A 25,110-nucleotide genomic window follows, 5' to 3' on the forward strand; every position below is an offset into this window, starting at 1 on the left:
TCTTACCTCTTTTTAGTGTTGCAGATGTTTGATTTCACATTCTCTTTAACAAAAAGACAATTTTTAATGTAGAAATTATGTCAATCCATACCAGACTGGTAGAAGTCCTTTCACTGGAATACAAATTGTATTTCTTTCCTGCAAAGTATTTTTGCACACACATGCACTGTTGCTCAAGATACGTGATTGACTATATGAAAGAGTAAAGTGCACCAAAGCATTCTGAATTGCTTAGTTGTAGATTTTACAATATAGCCTGTAATACTAAATAAAAAACCACAGTTGGCATTTCCGCTTTCATACCATATAACTTTCAATAGTCATTATTTAACATTATTCATTAGGAATGCTGACAAAGAATAAAATAGAAGGTGAATATATTGGAATGTGAGTGGTTGCTGCTGTCCTTTAAACATAGTCCTTATCCCTGGGTAACACCCAGGATCTCCAGTGTTTTCATTACTTATTAATTCCTGCCTTGCTAGTTTCATTCTAGAGACAGAAATATCACTGGCCATGAAATACTAAGTATAGCTCTTTCTATTTCAAATTACATATACACAAGCACGAGACAAGGTCTGTAGTCTTCCTTTCATAAAACTGCCTTCTCTTAATCACCTTTCTCCCTTGTAAGAACCCTAACAATAAAGCTGAATTATAGACCCTTTCCTTAAGCAGATGATTAAACATTCTCACCATTATATAATACAATTTCCATTTTATTTTAAACATACTTTGCATGATATAAAAATATTGATCACAGTGAGCTTTAACAATTGTTACTGCTATAAACAGAAATGCTGCACAATGGTTTTAGTGGAAATAAATTATATAGTCATTATCTCTTTAAAAAAAAAAAAATCACAAGAAGGAGAACCTAGGCTGTTTGGTCATTGGCAGAAAATAAGTCCTTATTGAGTTCTTTACAAAACATGAACCCCAGTTATTTCCTACATTTGCTTTCCACATCTTGAGAAAAGCACAATGAGTCTGTCTCTGAAAGCCCCACAGGGTCTCTGGTGAACATTTAATTCCAAATATTAGGAGTTTCTGTTGTTCTTTTGTTCTAATGGAAAAATGTACACCCAAATAGCAAGTAGCACTCTCATCACTAATTCATAAGTGGTCTTTTCCAATATGTGGGTACACAGCGGCACACTTCTTCACTAAAATAAAATCCAGCATCACAACGTTTTGTTCGGACTGTACACGGTGGTCTGTAACAACTAAAGAAATGAAAAAAAGCAAGCATTAATATAATATGATCATTTATATTAACCTGAAGTAGAAATTTCTGAGCATTCAGATTGCCATTTCTGAACGGAACATTTAATTCCTACAAAAACTTACCCTTTAACTTCTGTTTATGTTTTTGCAACTACCTTCAATTGGACTATTCTTCACAAAAGACAATGAAAGAACAATGGATGCTATTGAAGAGAAATTATTCTATTGCAACAGATACTCATGAATATTTTTAACATATTGCCTGGTTGTAATTGCATTCTAATCTCGAGTAGCATTGTTTGAAATCTAATTTTGCAAAGACAATAGGGGTTTTTTTGTACTCAAATTGGCTTGTTATGACCTACTGCATGCTGCCGGTTTGAGGTGGCAATCTGCATTTCAGGTGATAATCAAATCTACCATCTTCTTACACAGGACTGTTTCTCACCTTAATCACTAATGCAATAAGCCTAAGAGAGATTAGTCTTGAAAATGAGAACATACTTCCTTTCAAGTTGCAGACTCCTACAGTCACTCTGAGGTGAGTGGGAATGCATCGAGATTTCAAATTGCATCTATGTCCATTCTGAAGTAAGATCAAAGCCTGCATGTTTACGATAAATCTTCAAGGAAAAAGAACTGAAATAGGTCCTATTTGATTAAAGTAAGTTTAACAAAATCGAGCATTAAACCACAAGTCACATCTACCTAAGAAGCAGCAGAACTTTTCTTCACAGATTCCTTGACTGAAAAATAGAACTTGGACAAAGATAGTATCTGTGGTTGTTCCTGAACTCTTCCTTTTCCTATTTTATTTTTCTATTAAAACAAGAACTTGACCTAAAATAACCTTACAATAACAATGCTAAATACTTTCTGGTGTATAATGGAGACAAAGTACAAGTCTGGGTGTTTTTTTTCAGACGCTGGCAATGAGTCAAAAGACAAAAGTATACGTTTTGAATTTCAACACAGTTATACTTAAAACTTGCATTTAAATAATGTGTGCCTGTTTGTGAAACACTGGTATTATGAGCTATTACTATAATTCATACTTACTTCAGTTCAAAGACACTACAGTACACTATATTAAGGCAATGTCGCTACCCTCTTCCCTATGTAATTCTTGTTTCAGGCTTGTGGCTACTCTTATTATTGTTGCAGATAAGTTAATACGCTGCGTGCTTGTTTTGGATACCAGGTTACTACTCTGCTGTAATTTTTTTATGATCTGAGGTCTGGATTACAGTTACATTAACTTACACCAGCTAGTTCAACCAGTGAACCTGGCTATGAGGAAAACATCAAGGAATGAGGAAGACTGCAAACGTGACATTTATTAACTAGCCACGTCTTGTTCAGTGTTTTCAGTGTCATTAATCCCAGATTAGTTCATCAGTGTGGTCTCTGTAATTAAGGGAGTAACATTATTTTGTGCCACTTCATAAAGATATTTGAGATCAGTGTAACAGCTCATTGGAATCTCTCAAAACCCTACTGATCTTTTGCCCAACGGAGTTTGGAAACAGTCGTAAAAGGCAACGAAAATGTTTGCCAAATGACCTAGCACTCAGATCCAATCTGAGCAAATGGGCAACCAGCAGTAGGCCTGCTCTGGGAAAAAGGTGCTCCACGGAGATGAGACTGAAACACTGAACTTGCCTTTTTGCCTCTCTCTGACACCAAAGTTAGACTATTTCATGTACTGAAGGACCGTAAAATGAAATAAGAAAAAAAAAAAAAAAAAAAAAAGACAAAGCCAAACTCTTCCACCCACTATACAACACGCTGTACAAAATGAAAAGCAGTCACACAATCACTCGATATGAGGAGTTCCCTTTGTTTAGGATTCATGCCTCCTAGTGAACTGTGAACTTCAACTTACAGTTGAGAGTGCTGTAAAGCACCATTCCCACGGGAGCTTGTGTCCAGCAGCAGTCAAGGTCGGGCTACTGCAGTCCTACCCTTATCTGGGACATGGCAACAGAGCAAGAAAGCCTCTCCTCCTCTAAGAGGCTTTGCAGCTGAGGTGCCTAGCTATCTGGCCCTGCCAAAACTGACCAAAATAAATTTTTGAGGTGATAGCACAGGGTGAATAGCAGCAGAGTCATTGTAACTACAGAAACGTGGTTTCCTTAGGAAACTCTGCTGAACAATAGACCAGGTCTTTCAAAAGGTTTGGGCTGGATATTGTTTACGTAACGCTTTCATGTGATAGATGTCTGTTTTGTTGAGGATAATATCTGAGCATACTGGAGGTGAGACAGATGTTCGGTCAGTGTGTATAGTGCTGGGTCAGCCAGTGGCAACTTTCTCTTGATGGTCAGTAATTGCAGCTGTTGCTGCTGAACGCCCAGGTTTGCCGTGCGGGGCAGTCTCACTTCACAGATGAAAATGAAGCAGAAAACGCTACTTTCAGTCGCGTTATCGGCTTAGCAGAAAATACTACTTTCATCATCATCAACTTAAAAGCCAGTATATTTTACAGTGGGCTTTTTCTTTCTTTCCTTTTCCTTTTTCCTTTCTACGCTGCCCTTTGTAAATGACTTTGTATTCCTTTCCTCTGGAGCAGGGGATAACATCAGCAGCAGAGGTGCTTCGAAACCAGAAGCTACAAGGACAACAGCACGGAACGCTGTCTAGGACATGGCCACAGGATTCTGTCCATGTCTAGGTCTCAGGCATCTTGCACCAAGTTATAGAGTGGTACCTCCTCCATTTACATTATGGTCTTATAACAGCAAGGGATCTTTTTTCAAAGACAAACAGGATGTTGCAGGTTTTTTTTACTTCTTTTAGAGAAATCTTGTGGTGGACAGAGCCAAAATATGAGAAACCTACAGTAAGTCCTTTTTTTAAGAAGAAGGAGAGATTGCATCCTCTGTTTTTCCCTTGATGGTCCTACCAGCTACCATCTATCAGTTGTAGAGCTCCAGAGTAACACCATACACAAATCAATCTTTCTCCACACAAAGATGAACTGCTTAAAGAGAAACAGCTAAAAGCACCCTATATCACATTGCCCTTGGAAGTGAGAAAGTGATCAAACTATCGTTTTCAACCACAACACCACAGAGAAAAGCGGGGCTCTATTCCCTCCTTCAAATACTAAGTCTTTAAATAAACAGAGATGGCATCAGCTATTTATTGTGGCATTTCTTAGCTTTTTGAATGCCTGACTTCTCCAGTTGTGAATGTTCTTTTAAAATACACATGGTTTATGTGTAGCACTACTGGCAGTGCACACGGGAGCAGTGCTAAGGCTCTGTAGCATGTTAAAGCTCATGTAATCATGTTGTTTCTTTTACTCTGCAAACATAAAATTGAAATAAAACCTGAATGACAGTTATTTCTTATGTTTCTAACAACTCTTCTATTCCACTCAAAAGGCCAAACATAACAAAACAGGTACTGCCAGTTACTATTAATATTTTCCCCTATTTTAGAAATTTCAGCACAGGTGTCATTCCTAATATTAGATATTTTTTCTTTATGTATATATGGTAATATAATTACATGTTATATTAAAATACATAATTTTTACCTTTGATAAGCAACAAATAACCACAACCATTTAAAATGTCTCACTTTGCCATTTTCCTTTTTCAGTGTCTGAACATTTCTGGAACTGTTATTTGTCATTAATATAACAGAAATAATTTCCATATATTCATAAGTGATCTTTCTGTTCCAAATGGCATTGTTTCTAAGAAATTAACTTCACAGAAAAACGTTCCTCAAAAAATACATAAAGCAGAAATTAAGTCATTCATATTTTTGTATATAGACTGCTACCACTATAGATGTAGCCGTCGTGGAAGGAAAAGCTCCAGTGATATATGAAGAAATTGCAGAGTTTTCTTCCTGACCAAATCCCATTTTAAATGATGAATGTGGGTGGTCTCTTTTATAGTTACGTATGTCTACTTTTCACAGAAATCACCCAGAGCTATAATACTTTTCGTGCACTCATAAATCTTTAATATCTGTTGAGTGAAATTAAGGCTATGCAAAAATTTAGGAAGCGAAAATGAATTATGGTATCTCCAGAACTAGCCTCTGAGATCCAATTAGGAATACTTGAGTTATTTGAATTGCAATGTTCAGTTCTTGGGGAAAAACAGAGTGGGGTTTTAAGTAGCATTAAAAAAATCCCCAGGGAGCTTGATCTTACAGCTCATTTTCATCAAAATAAAAAAAATAATCATATGAAGTAGTAATAAGAGTACAAGAAAATAAACATGCTTTAAAATACTCATTCTGACTAGTAGTTTCCCCTTGGAGATGATCAAAGTCATAGAAGATAAAATCAAATTGAAGAGAGGCTTACTTTTTACTTAAGACTACAAAGCAATGCAACAAGACAGCTAACGACACAACAAAAATGTACCGTAAACACAACAAAAGGAGTAAACACTGAGTTTTTACCTGCACGTCTGGTGGTGGAATCTCTTTCCTTTTAAGAAGCATTTATTGGGAGATTCTATACATTCACAGCTGCATTTTGCAGGATTTAGTGGCTGATGTTTAGGACAGATCTTTTTACACACACACTGGCACTTATCGTCATCGAACTCCTTGTTGGGCCCACAGGAAGCAGGAAGCAGTTTGTTTTTGCACATGCACTGACACGATGATCTGTCTAGTTCTTTGTAAGGTCCACAGCTTGAGGGCCGTATGCCTCCTCTGCAGACACACTGACAGGTTTCTTCATCCAGCTCTTTGCTTGGTCCACAGATATGGAAACCTTCAGATGCATCTAGAAATACAGCAGAGACGTTGCACCACTATCAATATTTTGTGTCTACCCATTCACCTATATAAGTGAAGAAATGATAGCAAATCCATACCTTTTAAGGTCTTTTAAGTATACATCAAAAACCAGGCAACAACCAGTAATAGTATCAATAAAGAAAAATACTTAACTATTCACTTTTTTAGGTTTTTAACTTCTCCTTTAGGTAAATCAAAACATGGGATGACAGTTAATCCTTTAAGCAAAGCTGCTTACCAGAATCTCCAACGTGAGAAGAGAAACCAAAATCATGCTGTGCCAAACATCTGCAAATTTGATTATTCCAAATATGATTTTTTGGACAAGTCTTGTTTGCCACATGACACCTGTGGAATGAAATATACTGCTGAATTACTACCATAGGAACTCAAAAAAAAAAATATATGCATTTTAGGTGCTGACTGCTTTTGTTTCCCTCCGTTACAAAAACCTTTCTAAGAGCTTCAGCTCATTCATAATCTTATTTTTAACTCCTATCAGATCTGTTACTAATTGAGGTTCTCCCCAGTATAGGAATCTTCAACCATTTGTTGAAGGTACCTTCTCATGTTTCAAGTTTTAGCTCTAACTTCTAGAAGCTGATATCTGTACTTTCCTAATGTAGTCTGGAAACAAATCTAAGCCTTGAATGTAAGCTTTATATAGAAAATAGACCAGCATAAAAATATTTGCATGCCAAATACACATAGGGCGTAAGAAGCATACTTTTCCACATTGTTTTTTGAAATACAAAAATGTTTTCACATGTATAGATGTCAAAAGACAGCTGTTAATAGTTTCTGGATGAACGCAGTACACAAAAATCTAATTTCTAAAACAAAATCGGTTTATCAGATTTCTTTCCCCTTTACATGGAATTTAGGTGTCATTAACTGACTCCTCCTCGTCAGCCACTCAAATCCTAGACAGGTTTCTTGCATCTAAAGAGTTGGACTTCAGCAGTGATGCTCTTCACTTTAGAAATGAAAGAAAACAAAAAAATTAACAGTTTAGTGCTCTTTACCTGCTAATTTTGCAGCCAAGGTAGTGGACTAAAGAAAACAAAAAATCCTAACAGCAGCTGGTGCCTTTTAAAGGAGGACTGCACTTGGCTAGTAGGTGCACCACAGACAGAATATTTATGTGTGATATCTCATCTTCCTTGCCTGCAATTTCTTTATCACGGCAGGTGACATTACAACTTTTAACAAGTTGTGCCTAACTTCGTGCATCCAGGCTGTGTCATTTATTCATCATTTCTGTAGTACTTCTAAAATCCCCATCTGTTAAGGCAGCACATACATTACAAATTTTAAGCACTTTTCATTCCCCCGAGGATCATTACTCATGCATTCAAAAATGCAGGTGCTGGGACATTCTTCCATGATCGTCGTTCCAGTATACCACTCCCCTTCACCACATTAAACAACTCTTTGCTTGTAAAGACTGCTGTAGTTTAACATCACCCTGCATCACCTCATACTTTATCAAGCTGGTGTTTCCTGATTTCATTCCACTAATGATCTCACTCTTGCTCCCTCACTTGGCACATATGTCCTTTTGCCTGCCTCCTGATTCTGCTTAAAAACCAGTATGGATAATTTACAGACATATTATTGTTTTCTTGGTTTTTTTTTTTTAAAAAAACAACCCGCAGCAGCCTGGGTCTAACCAGCTACCTACAGAAGGAAGCTAGGGTGACAGCACGAAGAAAACACCAAGTGCATATGAATCCACGAGAAGACAATGTTGATACACAACCCAAGTTACCAGAACTTGAAGGGAACAATACATATTTCAGCATCAGGGTTGGAGACATCCAGCAAAAGGAACTAGAACTGTTTCTTTACCATTTCTACCCTGGTTGCTAGTACAGAAAATTATTGGGAGATATAGCTGAAATTTTAAAATTACTTATTTTAACACTTCAAAAAAGTTCAGAAAGGCTAGGAAAAAAAAATTGGGGGGTAAAACCACTTTGCAGAAAATTTCACTACCTCCTTCCAAACCATTCTCAACTCAACTAAAAGAAAAAGGAACAATAACAAAAAAATATCAGCATGCTAACTTGTTAGCTGCCAGTGTCAGGACAGATAATACACAAGAGGAGGAAACATTAAATGTGTACAACATACGTCTAAACCCACATCTAAAATATGCTTATCTGCTCTGTAAGCCCCCACCCACAAATCATGGGAAAAGAAGGTCATCACAGAGACTTGATCCGAACTAGGTGTATTGCAGGCCCCTCTGCTCCCGCTCACCCCAAATCACTAAACTTCTGAGAGGGATAATATCCTAACTCAGTCACACACCTCGATGACATTCTATATAAACAGAGAAGAGTACAACTTCAAATACCATTAATCCAGGAGGAATCCTGAAACACTGGTTAACATGAACTGACATGCCTCAGCTCTGCAAGCGTGTAGAAGTAGCTACTACATTTTAGAAAGAAAAAAAAGGAAAGAAGTGGGAGAACAGGCAAAGACCGAGACCTTAATTCTCAGGATAGAGATGTAGAGAAAATATATTATTTGTATTCTATCTTACATGTAATTTATCTCTTCTAACACATGCCTGTGCATCAGGGCATAATCCAGCCTTGAATTCGTATTAGATCCCAAGTGTTACTACCCTAAACCCAGAGATTATGCTCTTAGGCTTTTCAGTAATGCGTAAGAAAGTCATATATGAGCAAGTAGGTAAGTACGTGCACACATGCAGATCTGCCACTGTGACAAGAAAGTACATTTCCAAGTTTTGGCTTTAATGCAGTTTTACTGGCGTTCAAACCTGTCACTAAAAATGTTAAGGAAAAATAGCAAGTTGAAACGAAATTGGGAAATATAGTACAAATTAAAAAGCCCCACTGGGATTCTGAAAAGCAACCAGGCACCCACCAGGAACATGCAAATCTAGAAGCACTCAGCTTGGGTTTTTTTCTTCTATTTTATTGTAAAAACCCATAGATTTTAAACGTACAGACAGTACTTGGCAGCAGAGAAGGCCTGTATATATTCTGATGTAGTGCTGCTCTGTCTTACTGTTGTGGTTTAACCCCAGCCAGCAACTAAATACCACGCAGCCACTTGCTGACTCCCCCCCCCGCCTGGTGGGATGGGGAGAATTGGGAAAAGGTAGAACCCATGGGTTGAGGTGAGAACAGTTTAGTAATTTAAATAAAGCATCAACAACAACAACAGTGAATGTAATGAAGAGGAAAGGGAGAGAGAGGAATAAAACCCACTCGCTCACCACCTGCTGACGGGTGCCCAGCCAGCCCCCGAGCAGCGCTCAGCCCCTCCGAGCCGGTGATATCCCCCCCCGTGATATACTCAGCGTGACGTTCTATGGTCTAGAATATCCCTTTGGGAAGTTCAGCTCTGTCCCGGCTCTGCTCCCTCCCAGCTACTCGTGCCCCTGCTCACCGGCAGAGCAGGGGAAACTGAAGCGCCCTTGACTTTGTATGGACAGTACTCAGCAACGACTACACCATCAGTGTGTCATCAACATCATTCTCATACTAAATCCAAAACGCAGCACCATGCCAGCGACTGAGAAGAAAGTTAATTCTATCCTGGTGGAAACCAGGACACTTACCTTTCTTGAAGCGTGATTCCCTTACTCACAGCACAGCCAGCCTGTGAGCGCTGGTCAAAGTCTTGTATCTGTATGCTTACTTCCCTCTAACTACAGGTTCCTGGCTAAAATAAAGTCTTGCACTAGTAATTCTAACTGCTCTTAATCTGGAAGCACCGAGAAGCTGCCAACAGTGAGCATAATTTGACTTCACTAATGACTTCTGGCTTTTGATTTTTTTCTAATGTGTTAATTATGCAATTATTTAACTATTGATAGATTTCTTTCCTAATATTTTTCTAATCCACTGTTTATGATTCATGTTTTGATGAAAAAATTCAATAATTAGAATACAAATAGAACATAATCTGTGTTTCGTTGGAACATGTCAGAAAACATCCAGACTTCAACTGACTGAAAAGAGAGAGAAAACAACCTAACTTAGACTTAGGGGCATTTTACACTATTCACTTGCCATATTAAAAATGTCTACAATTGATTCCACTTCAGCTTGTAGTTATTGGTCCTTCCATGAAGCAACTGTTAGTCCATTACGTATGTTTTGTCTCCTAAATACGTATACATAATGAAATCATCACTCAGTCCTCTAAAATGAAGGGAAGGAGTTCTTCAAGTATTTTAGTAACAGTTGCTTCAGTGCCAGATTTCTTCCTTCTCATTCAAAATCACCAAACAAATCAATATGCTAATTCTGTGACCTGTCAATTAATCCTTTATTTCCCCTTCCCATTCTGTTTTATTTTCGCTTCTGGCATATGAAGATCTCCAAAAAGATCTGGAGTTAAAGATTCCCAGGCCTTTTTTTTCAACAACATTTTAAATAGGAAAATATTTAAGAGACAGAGATGCTGTGCACTCCTTATTTGAAAGTGTTTTTTTTAAAAAAAGGTAATCAAGAACAGATAAAGAAGTTGATTTTAATGTTTCCTTCAAGCCTCAATTGCATTGCAGCTCTTTCCATGGAACAAACCCCACAAACAACATTATTCTTCATTTTAAAATCAGCTAGCCCCAGTTAATCCACTGGGTAAAAAGCTAATGTTACTAAAGTAACATTCCCTTCGTGTAAAACAGTACTAGCTCCTTTGCAAAATGCACTCTGCTACTACTACTGTGTAGTTCACCTATCTTAATTGTGAAAGCTTCCAGCAACATTTTAAATCTAATTATATAGGCTTGCTCATAATGCAAAAGAAAAGGCAAGGTCTCATACTCACGGAGTTTGTGTTGCTGGCAAGGAACGTCTTATGATAGAATGAACTTGTCTGTAAACATCCAGCTTGGACATGCATCGGCAGGACGTGTGGTTGGCAAAGCTGACGGTTACCGGTTTGGGGCCGTGAGAGAGAGGCACTGTGATCTCAAACAACTAGAAAAGGGAAAGGAAAGGAAAGCATGTTTTTATAGATCAGCAACAGTGCAACTAAAAATAACATAAGGACATACAAAAAACCTATACGGAATTTAAGTTTTAGGTTTTTGTTCTCTGCCATCCTTCAGTGGCATAGTCAATTGTACCGCTAAAAAATCGTGATGTGCAAAATGAATACAATCGCTGTGGTACGGCAATTCATGTTTTTAGTGTTAAACCGTGTTACGTGCCTGTTTGCTTACTATAACATTTAACATTCAAAGAGGAAAACGTACAAACAACACATTTTTCTAGACAAAATGACTTCAAATTGGCAGCCTTTTAAAAAAAACTAAACCGTAATATTTGGAAGGTGCTTCAAAAAGTTGGAAAACCAGAACAATTTTAAAAGGGGGTAAGCTACAGCCTAATACATCAGTTGCACAATTACAAAAACATTGTGTAAAACAGCAATACGTTGGACTTAGATCAAAACATTTTTGGATGAACAAGTTTTGAACTGTAGCATGCTGTATTTTTTACTTTCCAGTATTTGTATCAATGCAAATTATATGGTTACCCTAACAGAATGCATCTTGAACTATTTTTTTCTCAAGATATTAAGAAATATCCACTATTAATAAAATAATAATGTATGTGAATGAATAAAATTCTAATTTTAGCAGGAAATTAGTTCAGCTGGTGGAAGAGGACAACTTCAGTGGTACCTTGTGGAAAAAGAGAACATGTGGTAACAGACAAACAGTGAGGCTCATTTCAGTATTTAATTCAGGACACCTACTTCATCAAATTAAGAAGGTTTCACTGTTGAAACATGGATTTCAATAGCCTCCTGAAAATTAGTTGGGACAAATACTTTAGGTCAAAGCCTTACAAACTCTTTTTTTTTTGATAGTATTTTTAATAGGATAATAGTGCACTGTTGCCTTTTAGGTACATAGTTGCTTTTCCAAATATATTTCTGCACCTTCTGGGGATTTCACTGCATTTAAAAACGTGGTCATTGGTTATTATTCCAGTTTCAGTTGATGAGAATGTATAACTAGATTTTATTTTTTTAGCTGAGATCTATTTGCAATGCTTTCTTATAATCAATAACTTTATAGTATGGCATATAGGCAGCATGCAAATGTAATCAAAATACTGGTAATTTTAAATGATTGAGAGTATGAAGTAAATTTACAAGATGTCCTGAAAAGGGTACCTTGGCACTGAAGTATGCAGGAGAGCCTGAGTACTTTCAAGCATGCAGGTACAGCAGTATGGGATATATTCACCAAGTACTCACAGGTTAAAGGGCACTTGTGCAGCCAACGATAAAGCTTGTACTATTAATAAACCTGAATCATAGAACTTACACCTGAATTGTATAAAGCATCATTAAGTCTGATAGGTATTACCTGTTTCACGCAACAAATTTTGACATCATTTAGTGACTGCAACTTTAAAAAAGTCTAACACTCCGAATGTCATCATACAAGAACTAAAACTGCAAAAGTATTTATTTGTATTAGATTCTGTTAACAGAAGATTACAATGCTATTATTTTTGCTGCAAAAGCACCACATCCCTTCCGTTAGTTTTAAATGTGCTTTTTTTCCCCCACTACAGTCTAGAAATGCAAGCTGGTATGTATTTACTTATGTAGAAGGAAATCCAAACCAGAAAATTGTTTCCTTCATCTTTTTAATACTGATGAAAAAACCCTGTCTTTCTAGGGAGCTACCATGAAGAGCTTCTCTTGTTAGACAGACTTCCAGCCAAAGCATATTAGCACTTGGATTCTTGCTCCAGCTGCAAAATAAGTAACACTTCTTAAAATTTTGGTCTTGAGTCATCAGTAAGATAAGGGCACAAGTCCACGTCTAGTTTAAAGTTTGGTACCAATAAAATGAATGCCTATTTCTCACCAGACATACCTCCAGGGTTTTGACAAAGTTCAACACAGACTTCTGGAAAGAGACTTTCTGATCAACTTTTTATTATATTTACAATCCTTTTTGGCATCCAAAACCAATATTTACCCTTATCTATTATAAAAGTTCCTTTAAATTAATCACAAAAGGAATTCCTACCAAGATGCCTCGTCCAAATAGAGCAATAATCATAACCCAGAGATATAATTCTCATACTGATGTAATGTCGCTTTATGTACTTACTAATTTATTTTAAAAATAGGCACCTACGTGAAGGCCATCATAAGTTTTGTTATAATGCACAAACTAGGAAATTAGAAAGGATGAAGGTGGTGGTGTAGATGTAGACAGAGAGGACTGTGTTTATGAAAAATAGCTTTCATTTCTGCATACAGTACACATTTGAGAAAATACATGCTGAGTTCTTTGGGCTTCTGTTTTTTAAATACTGATCTTTAATCAAATGACAAAACATCTATATATGCGAGAGTACCTTTTTTTAAACAATTTGTGTTTTCAGAAGGACAGCACAACAGGTCTGGACCTCTAAAAATCTGGATAGCTAAGAATCTACAGATGCAAAAGCCTTTACTATACTAAATATAAGAAAACTGATTCCTAAAAGACATTTATGAATTGAGAGGCAGAAGAAAGAGTATGGACTTAATTACAATACTACACATGTAAAGAGAATCTTGTTCTCTCTGCTTTCTTATCACAGTATGAACTTCTTTTTCCAAAGGTGAAGTAAAAACCCACTATAGGGAGAACTGATAAAACTTTGAAACTGAAGACGCATGATTCTTTGCATGGACTGAACTTCAGGTGACTAGAAAAAAGGGCATGTTCTGTTCTTCTTCTGTTCTTGGAGATCGGTTTGTCACGCTGCAAAGCACAGCAGACTCCAGACTGCTGGAGACGGCAGTGTAGGACTATTGCTACAATTCCAAACCAGCTAAAAGAGGTCCCTGGCAGGCTAACTGTCCTCCTGTTTGGCATCCCGAGTGCACCGAGAGAGATTTCACTAGAACACCTGAGACATACCAATTGTGAGTGGAAATGATGAACATTGTCTTAATCTACATTTATCCTTCCATCTAAACTATGAAAGGTTATCAGTTTAGAGATAAGTATTGCTAACAACTACTCCCATAAACGTTTCAGTGGTGCAATGCAAAACACCCCTAGTTAAACAATGTAAAGGTAGACTAGCTTCCTTAACTTCACTGAATCTCCTTCAGTTTGTTCAACTAAATTCTCTTAACAGCAATGCATTTTACATCACCTAATAGTAGCTACTGTTCATATATAAAGTAAAAAACTTAAGACAACTATTTATATTAGATACTGTATTATATTATATTTGGTATTACACTTCTAGTCCTCACTTTTGGCAAGTGCTTAAGATGATACACGAACTAGCATTTTGAAGAATATAAACCAGATCTATTTTCATTAACGGGACTGATGGATGTGAAATACTGGGGCTGGAAATACTGATTTGTTCTTTCTTCACTTTTCTGCAAACGCTATCAAGATACTATATTCTGATGCATACTGAAAAATGAGGTATTTATTCTTATCTTCTGATAATGAAACTGTATCAAGAAGAGATTTCACAAGAAATACATTCTTGAAAAGTAGTCTGTTACAGAAAACACATAATAATTCAGTTTAAACAATCTCTGGCATTTTAAAGAAGACCCACTCTAAAAAAAAAATGTATATTCTGCTCTCAGCTGTGATAGCAGCATCTCTAAATCCAATGAAGCTGCTTAAGTGTGAGTAAACTCTCAATATACATAAGCTGGGTTTGAATTATCATCTTAATAAATCACTTCAAATTAGGTAAGATCGGACATTGTGTAATGCTTTCTGGTTTTGCTAACATCTCTAATTTATTTCTTTCTCATCTTCATCCACCAGAACAATAAGCTCAACATCTATTGTCACTACAGGGCATGCTGGGCAACACGTCACAGCCAAACGTCAATATCTAGAAAGGGTATTTCTACGAGAAATGCACTGTAACAACAGTGTATAAGGCTGGTTCTTGACTCCCTTCTTTGCTGGCAACACTACTGGTTGTGGCTACTATTGCTGGTACCCATACTGCCCAAATGGGTGCCTCTTCTTGGAGATCAGATGGCTTATATTTCTGTCTGACTTCTCACTTGGTAAAGGATTGGTTTTACAGTATCCTTAGAGGCCCAAATCTTCTCTTCCTTCCCAACTTCATATCATAGTAAAAATTGGATTAATTCACACTACAGGCAATAGGTAAAAGACATATCCTTCAGGTCTGTTCTTCAGGGACCAATGCCTAAACCCAGACATTCAGGACTAAAGACTACAAAAAATGAGGTTCAGTCCCTAGAACATGAGATCTGACAGCAGCAGCGATTAGAGCAGTGTTTTCAAAGCTTTTATTGCTTGCAGTTTTCAGAAAAAAATGTTACAATTATAGCACATTAAACAGCAAATCAAAGTACATTACGTATTGCTAGAGTTGGATGCAAATACAAGTTAAAAGAAAAATATTAGACTCAACCTGCCCATGTTGTCCTGCACATTTGTGCTACTAACGCCGCATTGTCAAGAAAGCAGTGGAAAATACCCACTGAAGCAGTATGTGATAGCACAGCTATGGAGCATTACATACAACAAAACAAAACAAATTAAATCACACAAAATCGCAGTCAAAGCTCTGACCTCTTCCACAGAAGCTAGTATCATAAACATGTATCAGTAACATACTGTTAATCTTAGTGTGTAACACATACTAATGGAAGCTCTACATAACTGAAGAACAGTTGAAAACCATACGTAGTTAACGAATTTCACAAGAACCGAATACATGCCATTCAGCCAAGACCAAGGCTGTTTTGTCACTGAAAGCCTCATGGTAGGTCTTCCAGTCTTTCTTGTATTTTCTAATATTTCTCTTCAAAGTACTGTGCTCAGCCCTTGTGTCCTAAGGTCTTCACCTCTGTGCCAACCTCCTCTCACTTCAGCCCACCCAAAACTTCCCTTTCAGCCAGCCCATGAAGCTTGATTTCCCTTCCCTCTTCTTGGGTTCCTTAGCATAATTTTTAGTGTTCTGGCACACACACATCTTGGCTCAGCTGCTTTTGGATCAACTAGGTTCATTCCTTCCCAACGAAAGGTGGGTCTACCAATGACAGATTCTCCCTAGATGATGGGATTTAGGTTCCTAGATCTGAAACTGCACCAGATTTTTTGTTCAGCTCCAGGTTACAAAGTGTTCTAGTTACGAAGAAAGCCAAGTCTTCTAACAATACCATTTGCCTCCTAGCTCTTTCTTTTTTCTTTTTTTTAACACTTAAAAGTATGCAGATTGTCTCAAAGATAACGAAACACACATTCCTAATACAAGCAAACAAGTATCGTATCCTTTACCTAAAACAAGGAAACATGAACATTTTTTTAGATTAAAAAAACCCATTGTTTTTTGTTTTTACTGATAAAGCCATATGCACTTTTTCTTACTCCGGTCTAAGAAAAAGCAGAACCACCACTTTTACTGAGGTTTTGAAGCAAAAAACTAAAAGCAAACCCAGCACATCTGGCAGAAAAATGTCAACCTCTATTGTTAAAGAATAGCGAAGTTAGGCTAAGGATGCCAGTAGAGTTTATAACGGAGTATGATGGATAATCTTAATATTAGGCTACTTAAGCTAGAGTTGTTTACCGTGGAACAAGATTATGCGTGACTATAAATGTTTTTTTCCCCATTCTTCTCTGTCATGAAAAAGCTCTAGAGAAAAGTATAGTAAATGACTTAAATAGAAACTGTGTGCTAAAACTCTGACAGTAATTGGTACTATATGGATTTTAAAAAAGAACTTTGGTTGCAAGACATTTTTTGTTATTATTATTTGAGGATACGTATTTTCTGTAGTTCCCATTGTCAATTACCAAGATGACTTGATAACTGTCTTTCAACCTAGCATAACTTGAAATGTTCATTTTCAAAAATGAAGGAAGGTCATTTTTCTTCGTACATTTGGATTACACTATCTGTAGTAAGGTATATTCTACGCTTAATACTTAACTTTCATTCCACTGCACCAGCCAAAATTAAAAGGCAGCATATCCTATGGTCAGCTGACCTGAACGTCAGCTTCATATACTTCTATTTTCTGCCTTCCAGTAGAGACAGGTAAATAATTAAAGAACTTTTCAGACTAATACAAAGGTAAGTGAATCATTAGATCGCTTTTACAATCCTGTGTGCAACTACAAACAATTTTTTCCCCTAAATTTTCATTCTTTTACACGTCATTTTTTTAAATCCTTGAAGATCGGTGCATATGCTCTTTACTCCTCCAGTGAGAAGCACAGCAAGAGTACACCAGGCAAAGGTGTCTCTGAATTGTTCTCCCTAACCAGACCTGGCCTTTGGCACTCCAAAACCTGCAATTACTATGAAGCCAAGTGCACCAGTCCCCCTTCTTCCCATCCTTGTTATTTCTTCAGTCGTCCTTGCAAGAGCTTCCAGGGCAGACCTGTGTGCTCCATCCCACAACAGCCCTGTAGCAGCTTCTTTTCAGTTCCCGAACGGGCCACGCTCTTCTGTCAGCCATTTTTAGAGCTGCGGTGGAGAACTGAAATGAGGGTGGGACCAGAGTCTGGTCCATGACCTAGAGCTCACCATGATTTTAATATTAATTTTTTAAAAAATTATATCTAACAGCAGACAGGAATCTCTGCATGCTTGACCAAAACTGCTATCAGAATTCCGGAAAAAAAATATTCTCATATATTCCTCCTCAATGATCCTTAGAAAGGCATGTATTGTTGATTCACTGCATTGATAGCTCCTTCTTTAGACTAGAAGGACTTCATACCATACTTTCCAGAAGAACTGTTGATTTTTATACTTAGTATTTCTTTGCTTCAGCAGCTAAAATAAATTGTTCAGCACTACTGTCACATGCGCCAATATCCATTGTATCAGCACAAATACAATTACTATGATGATCAATGACTTCCAAAATATAAAATAATCAAAACACTTTCGTACCAGACGACGGAAGCTTATCATTCTAGAAACTTTTCAAATATAGGATTTATGTATGATTTTCCCCCCAGATTTACAGGAACTACTCTATGTTTGTCTGATAGACTGTGGTTTATTTTGGCAAGTTTCCCTTAAACATGGTTGACTCTCGGTTTCCATCACTTGTGATCTTTGCACTGCCTAAAGTGTCAGTAAGGCTGGCCAAGTATAACCAGTGTAACAAAGCACAATGTATCTAGAGAGATTTTTAAGCTAAGGATACAAGACTGGAAAGAATGAACAGAAGCTATCAGAAAAATGGTACACAATCGTTATTTATTTCACTAACTTTTTTTTTAAAAAACAGTATTTCAAGGCTTATGTGTGATACAACAACAGGTAACTTACGTGATATAACACATTTCATATCTGTTTGATATGCTCGGGTTCCTTATTTTATCTTTTTATATTTGAATCACTTTATTCCTCCCAGAAATTCTAATAAAAAACGTTTGGAAATTATACTGCTGTATCTCCCACTATTAATAGTACCTACTATATCATTACAATCATCAGCCTAACAGAAAAATGCATGGGAAAAGGCATAAGTGGTAAAGTTCAAAACAACTGAAAATTCTTATGACATATGCATCTCCAAACTGTGTAAAGGAACACCATGTACATCTCAAATATGGCAAGCAATTTTAAGCTGTTAACTTCTTTCCTGTGAGAAAAGCTCCCCTACATCTAATTCGAAACTGCTTGGAAAGATGTTTTCCCTTGAGGGACTTTTACTGTGACCATGAAACAAGAAGATTTAGGACCTTTCTATCAAATGATCTGAAAGAAGCCAAAAAACTGTCCACCCTGCCAGCCAAGAGGAAGACTGGAATGAGCTGGCTCTTTGACATCTGCTCACTGCCGCCCCTTCAACCTATACGCAAGTACCTATAGGTGCGGCATAAAAAATGTACAGCTGAGGGACAGGCTGTTGTTGCACCAGGTAGGTCCAAACCTTTTTAACTGCTGTTGAACTAGCTGTGCCATGTGAAAAAGAACAGTTGTTTGATTAATAACAATTAGAGAAATAAACAACACAACCACACCACGAAACGAAAAACCAACCAACCACCTTCCCCACAGACCTTAAACAAGCTGCCACCTGCAAAGTTGGGCTATTGCAGTGTCACAGCTAAAGGAAGAAAAAGATCTACTGCATTTTATGAATTAGCCTAGGGGGTTCTCAAACCTCGTACTATAGCTTAATTAAGAAATGGTCTCATGTCCTCATCATGTATAAACACCCCCTAGCAACTACTGGAATGATCTTTGTGGAAAAAATGGCATTTAAAGCAAAGCGGGATACTTTTCTGTTTTTCTCTTAATAAAGTGGCTAGAAAGGGGGCACACAGCCCGAACTACAGAACTATTGACCTCTCTCTGAACCACCACAGTGTTCCACAAGCCAATCTGGGAACATCTGACCTAGTCCATTCTCCTGGCGATCAATTATTTGCTCCCCATAAAAATAATCACTATGCTTAGCTCTTCTCTTTTTGATTAATTTTGATGAAAGCTGATATCAACTTTCTTTAATGTCTGGAACCGATGCTAGAGCTTGCCCTCACAGTAAGACCTCCAGCTGAAAAGTTAATTTCCCATTAAGACTTCTTCTGCAGGCTGAACAGCATGAAGTTATCTTTTGGAATTTACACACCAAAAACAAAACTACAAAAATGGTGAGATGAAAAAACAGAAGATGCCTGGTTACTAACCATTTGTTCTGATTTCATTCAGGAAATAAAAGGAAAACAGTAGTGAAAATAGGTGTGTAGGGTACCTGAATTCCACAGAAGGGTCTTGAATCCAATACTTTTTTCTTCCTAATTCTCATCTGATATAGGGTAAGCTGTGGTCACATAACTTTAAAAAGATTTGAGATGATGACAGATGAAGAGATATAGCTATAGCTCTCTTCCTTTATTAAGGGTTTTTTTAAAACTGCATTCTGTCAAGGACCAGATAAAACTGGAAAGCAGAAGCAAGACAGAAAACTCAAGAGATTAAATTGCTTGCTTTTACAGTATAGGTAAGAAAACAAAACAATGTTGTTGCCTCTTTCTTCTTTCTGACAAGTCCTTTAACATTTTCTTTTTCAGAATCTCTCAAATCTTTAACTACTTCTATATCATATAATCACCAATGGCATCAAGAACTTAAAAAAGAAACTCAGCACTAAACATTTTCTACTAGCAAAAATAAATTACTTCACTCAATAGATAAGAACAGAAAGATGAATAGAAAGGGATTATTTACCCCAAACTGATATGGTGCTCAAAGACCAGGAAATCTGTGCTAAGTGGAACAACTCTCTCTGTAACTAGATCATTCCAATAAGCTGAACTTCATAAATCCATGAAAAAAAAAAAAAGAAGTCCTATTTCTTGGTTTATAACATGAAAATTATATTTCCATCTTTCAAGCAAATGGAATTAGGACAGCTGTTTGTGGGAATAGCTATGGGCCTGAACGAAATCAGCGTTGTAGTTTTCTTTGTTCAAGCTATTTTGAGTTAGCATTATTCCTGCTTTGTGTGGCTGTCTACCACTAGCTTAAATTTAGGATTGAAAATTCTTGCTAGAATACACCACTTCAGACAGACAGATTTGGTGAGAAATGAGGACAAAAAAATTTTTTTATAAAAAAAAAAAAAGCTGGTTTTTTTTCTGTTTTTTTTCTGTTCCCTTTTTGGCCTCAAGAAGGCTCAGAGCACTAAGAAGTTTCGCAATAAAGTAGTGACATTTCCAGGGGCTACAATCTCATAGTTAGCTATGCAGTTGTGTATCTTCCTTATTAATATGTACTGCATCTTCAGCTCGATGAATCTAGTTGAAAAAGGAAGCAAGATTTACACTAAAATTAGTTTTCTTCAAAGTATCAGAAAGATGAGGTAAAAGGCCCACAACCAACAAAACTCCTACCAAATACTGTAACAAAAGCAAATTATCCTAGCAAACATTCTGAAGCATGATTATTTTTATGTGATTTTTCAGGGAAATGTTGTTTTAAGATAACTGTGATAGCTACTTGAAATAGAATAATGCATGTATGCTCATCCTTTAAAGGCAGCCCACAGGCTCAATGCTTAATCTCTGCACACTCCTACCTGATCACTAGCCCTGAACTTGAATAAAATCTGCACATATACCTGAGGAAGGTGCACTAAAACAAAAAGAATGGGTATGTTACACTAATATCTCTTAATATAGTAAATTTGGGTTCCTAAAAGGTTTATTTGCAACATGCATTGTGTCTGCACACGTCCTAAAGCAGTCTTCACTACTAAAATTAAAGGTTAGTTTTCCAGATTGCTTGCCTCATACAGCAGGCAAATGGTAGATGTAAAAAAAAAGGACAGAATTATGTTTCATGGATAATCTCAAAACTGAGAACAAGGCATCATAATTTTTTTATTCCCCTGCCACCCCCCCCGGAGAGGGAGAGGAGAGGGAGAGGAGAGGGAGAGGAGAGGGAGAGGAGAGGGAGAGGAGAGGGAGAGGAGAGGGAGAGGAGAGGGAGAGGAGAGGGAGAGGAGAGGGAGAGGAGAGGGAGAGGAGAGGGAGAGGAGAGGGAGAGGAGAGGGAGAGGAGAGGAGAGGGAGAGGAGAGGGAGAGGAGAGGGAGAGGAGAGGGAGAGGAGAGGGAGAGGAGAGGGAGAGGAGAGGGAGAGGAGAGGGAGAGGAGAGGGAGAGGAGAGGGAGAGGAGAGGGAGAGGAGAGGGAGAGGAGAGGGAGAGGAGAGGGAGAGGAGAGGGAGAGGAGAGGGAGAGGAGAGGGAGAGGAGAGGGAGAGGAGAGGGAGAGGAGAGGGAGAGGAGAGGGAGAGGAGAGGGAGAGGAGAGGGAGAGGAGAGGGAGAGGAGAGGGAGAGGAGAGGGAGAGGAGAGAAGAGAATATATTTTGGGGAAAAGAGAACACTTTCTTCTGGGCAGCAGTCTCTTCAGCTGTTTTTCCTATGTATTCTGGAATTGATTCTTTTCCTTCCGTGTACTAAGTAAGAAGGTTTAAAATATGCATGATCACAAATGGATTTGCAAGGAGCACTTGGACTGTAGTAAGAGTGAGAACTTACTGTCTTGCTGATGTAATTTGTGCTGACATTCATACACTGGAGTCCTTCGCTATTGCAGCAACCTCCACATCTGTAGATGGATACACATGGAGGTTTAAAGAAGGTGTTTGTAGTTGCTCCAAACTCTTTTCCCACATCCACACACACTTCACGTGGCATGCACTGAGTTTTTCTCCATTCAGTATCAATACCTGCCAAGTTACAGGGAATTTCATGTGTTATAAAGTAACTGTTTAAAAACAATACTTTCCTGCAGTAAATTAGTAGGATTTTTTTTTTTTTATTTAGAACCGAAAATGTAATTGCTAGTCACACCTTTTATTCAGTACACATCTCTCTATGTTAACTTCTAATTAATTTTTCTTCTTCATAGGGATGTGGCACATTGTCATGGAGCAGAAGGAAAGTCACAGCAGAGCTACAAGGGGAACCTAACAAGATTGGGTAGATCATATGACATAGAATCATGGAATTATAGAATAGTTTGGATTGGAAGAAACTTTTAAAGGCCATCTAGTCCAACCCCCCTGCAATAAGCAGAGATACCTTCAACTAGATCAGGTTGCTTGGAGCCCCATCCAACCTGACCTTGAATGTTTCCAGGGACGGGGCACCTGCCACCTCTCTGGGTGACATGTTCCAGTGTTTCACCACCCTCATTATGAAAAATCTCTTCTTTATTATCCCTTGTCCTATCACAAGTCCCTACCAAGAAGTTTGTCCCCATCTTTCTTGGAAGTCCCCTCTAAGTACTGAAAGGCTGCAGTAGAGTTTCTCCAGAGCCTTCCCTTCTCCAGGCTGAACAACCCCAACTCTCTTGGCCGTTCCTCACAGGACAGGTGCTCCACCCCTCTGATCACTTTTGTGGCCCTCCTCTGGACCCACTCCAACAGGTCCATGTCTTTCCTGTGCTGAGGGCTCCAGAGCTGGACGCAGTGCTCTAGGTGGGGTCCCACCAGAGCCGAGCAAAGGGGCAGAATCACCTCCCTCAACCTGCCGGCCAGCAGCTACAGCTGTACATGTCCCTCCTGCTATGGCTGGGGTGAGTCTCACCATGAGTGAAGTCTAAAGTACTGCACATCTCCCCCAGGTAAGCATAGCTGGTCCCACACAGCACTTCACTTGGATACTATATATTAGAAACATTAAATTCTATACTTACACACTTAACGTGAAATTAATTTGAACACGTTTACTTTTTAAACTCAAAGAGTATAATTCAAAGCAAAAGGTTATTATTTAGCTGTTCTATACACCATAGGAATTAATCTGAGAGGCAATATTTGCGCCCTGCCCAGGTTACCTATGCAAATTTGGGCAAACATTTTACACCATGTTATACAGACTTTTACCAGATACAACCTTACACTAAACAGCCGTGAAACTTGCAGCTATACAATAAAGGCCTCTTCATTCTCTCCTGGCAACAGTTTTTGTTAGGCTATTCAGCAAAAATGGAAATTTCTCCTCATGTGTACCTTAATGTCTCCATTAAAATACATGATTTCCAATATCATGTCAAAAAAACCACACCTCCTGCTATAAATCCTGTGTTTGCCTGCAAGCACTTGCTTAAACTGTAAGCTAATATATTTTTATCTAGGCCATCTAAATCACTAAAGGGTATTGACATATTTGTCTGAAAGCCGGTTTTTTTCTGGTTTGAGCATAACAACGTGACAACTGTGCTCATGTTACAGGAAAAAGCTACAGGTGGATTATTTAGCATCCTAAAGCAATAATGCATGAGAGAAGAAGGCACTACCAGCCGTGACGTGATTGCAAAAACAAGCAGAAACAGTTCCATGAATCCAACTATCAGTGCCCTCTTTCCTTTCTCAAAATTGTTACAGCCTCTGCAAAGCAAGATTGCTTACACCTGAAGACAAACACTTAACTTCCTCTACCCATTGAGCCGAGAAGCACTCTGTAGAAGCACCTCTCTTACAATGGATGTACCAAAAATATGTCTGCAGAGCAATTTATTTCATTAGGGAAGGCTGATTTTCAAATATTTTATATTATAGACATGGCATCAATTCAAACTGCAGAGGTTGGTTTCCTGACAATGCTTAGGTTTTAAAATATTTTTGACACAACTGAGAAGCCTTCAGATTTTGATTCATTGTGTGTTAGAATGTGTTTTGCGCCCTGTACTTACTTTTCAGGATCTCTGCATTATAGTGTGCTGCAGCAAATTTCAGGGAATCATCTGATCTTGTGTCAAAGCTGGAGTGTCCCCTGTTGTGTTGCCAACCTCCTTTCCTCAACTGACATTTGAACATTTTCCAGTATTCTGGGTAAAGTACCGTCATGAGTTCATCCACACTGGACACAGACCGCAACTGCTCTTCCAGGTCTTTGCTTGCATGAGCCTGTCAAAGTAACATGCAAGATTAATTACTTTCTCTATTACACAAAGTTTGCTGGAAAGTAGTCTGAAAAACAACGCATACAGTGTAGAATGAAGTTGTACTCGAAGGGGTCCTCGTTAGAAAAAAAGCTTCTGTAGGTCCATGCCAACAGTACTATGTTGACAAATACTGAAATGTTTTGCTTCTGCCACTAACTCTTCACCGTACTTGTAGTTCAAAACGTCTCAGCGAGGAAGGAGCTATAGAATTAAGCCTATACAAGTAGAGTTTGCAGATTAAAAAAAAAAATATGCATTTTTATCCTGGAAATAAAAGTTTTCATGATAAAATTCTCATTGCTTAAACACCAAAATATTTAAATGATGATCATGTTACATGTCACATACTTGTAAAGTAACACCAGATTTTTCCCCATTTCCCTTAGTCCAGGAAAATCAGAACACCCAGAAATTCAAAACATGTTACATTAGAAAAAAAAGAGGAAAATAATTCATATTACTTTGTGTCTTTTTAGGTAAAACCTTAATAAACAAATTCTATTAAAGACCACTAATCCTTGAACCAGTAGGAGTCAAGCACTTTGGTACCTTTAGGAATCTGAACTGCCCACCCCCTCACTGCTGAGAGTTTCAACTGAAACCCTTCGGGGCTCTAAGCACTAGCTCCTTGTCCCAAGAGCAGCCTCAGATCCT

At 37.9% G+C, this 25,110-nt stretch overlaps 1 protein-coding gene across 2 annotated transcripts in view; it reads right to left on the bottom strand.

Annotated features, from left to right (window-relative positions):
- Window positions 1–698: 698 nt before the first annotated feature.
- VEGFC (vascular endothelial growth factor C) overlaps window positions 699–25,110 on the bottom strand; it is an 82,489-nt gene continuing 58,077 nt past the window's right edge. For both annotated transcript variants that reach the window (XM_005441174.4, XM_027808163.2), the window contains exons 2-7: window positions 24,205–24,418; window positions 22,044–22,234; window positions 10,822–10,973; window positions 6,239–6,348; window positions 5,656–5,986; window positions 699–1,226 (exon numbers count right to left, since the gene is read on the bottom strand). In XM_005441174.4, coding sequence (XP_005441231.3) covers window positions 1,112–1,226; window positions 5,656–5,986; window positions 6,239–6,348; window positions 10,822–10,973; window positions 22,044–22,234; window positions 24,205–24,418 — 1,113 coding nt within the window. In that variant the 3' untranslated portion in view covers window positions 699–1,111. The remainder of the gene's footprint in view (window positions 1,227–5,655; window positions 5,987–6,238; window positions 6,349–10,821; window positions 10,974–22,043; window positions 22,235–24,204; window positions 24,419–25,110) is intronic.

Source organism: Falco cherrug, chromosome 1 (assembly GCF_023634085.1).
Source record: "Falco cherrug isolate bFalChe1 chromosome 1, bFalChe1.pri, whole genome shotgun sequence".
In the NCBI taxonomy this organism is placed as follows: domain Eukaryota; kingdom Metazoa; phylum Chordata; class Aves; order Falconiformes; family Falconidae; genus Falco; species Falco cherrug.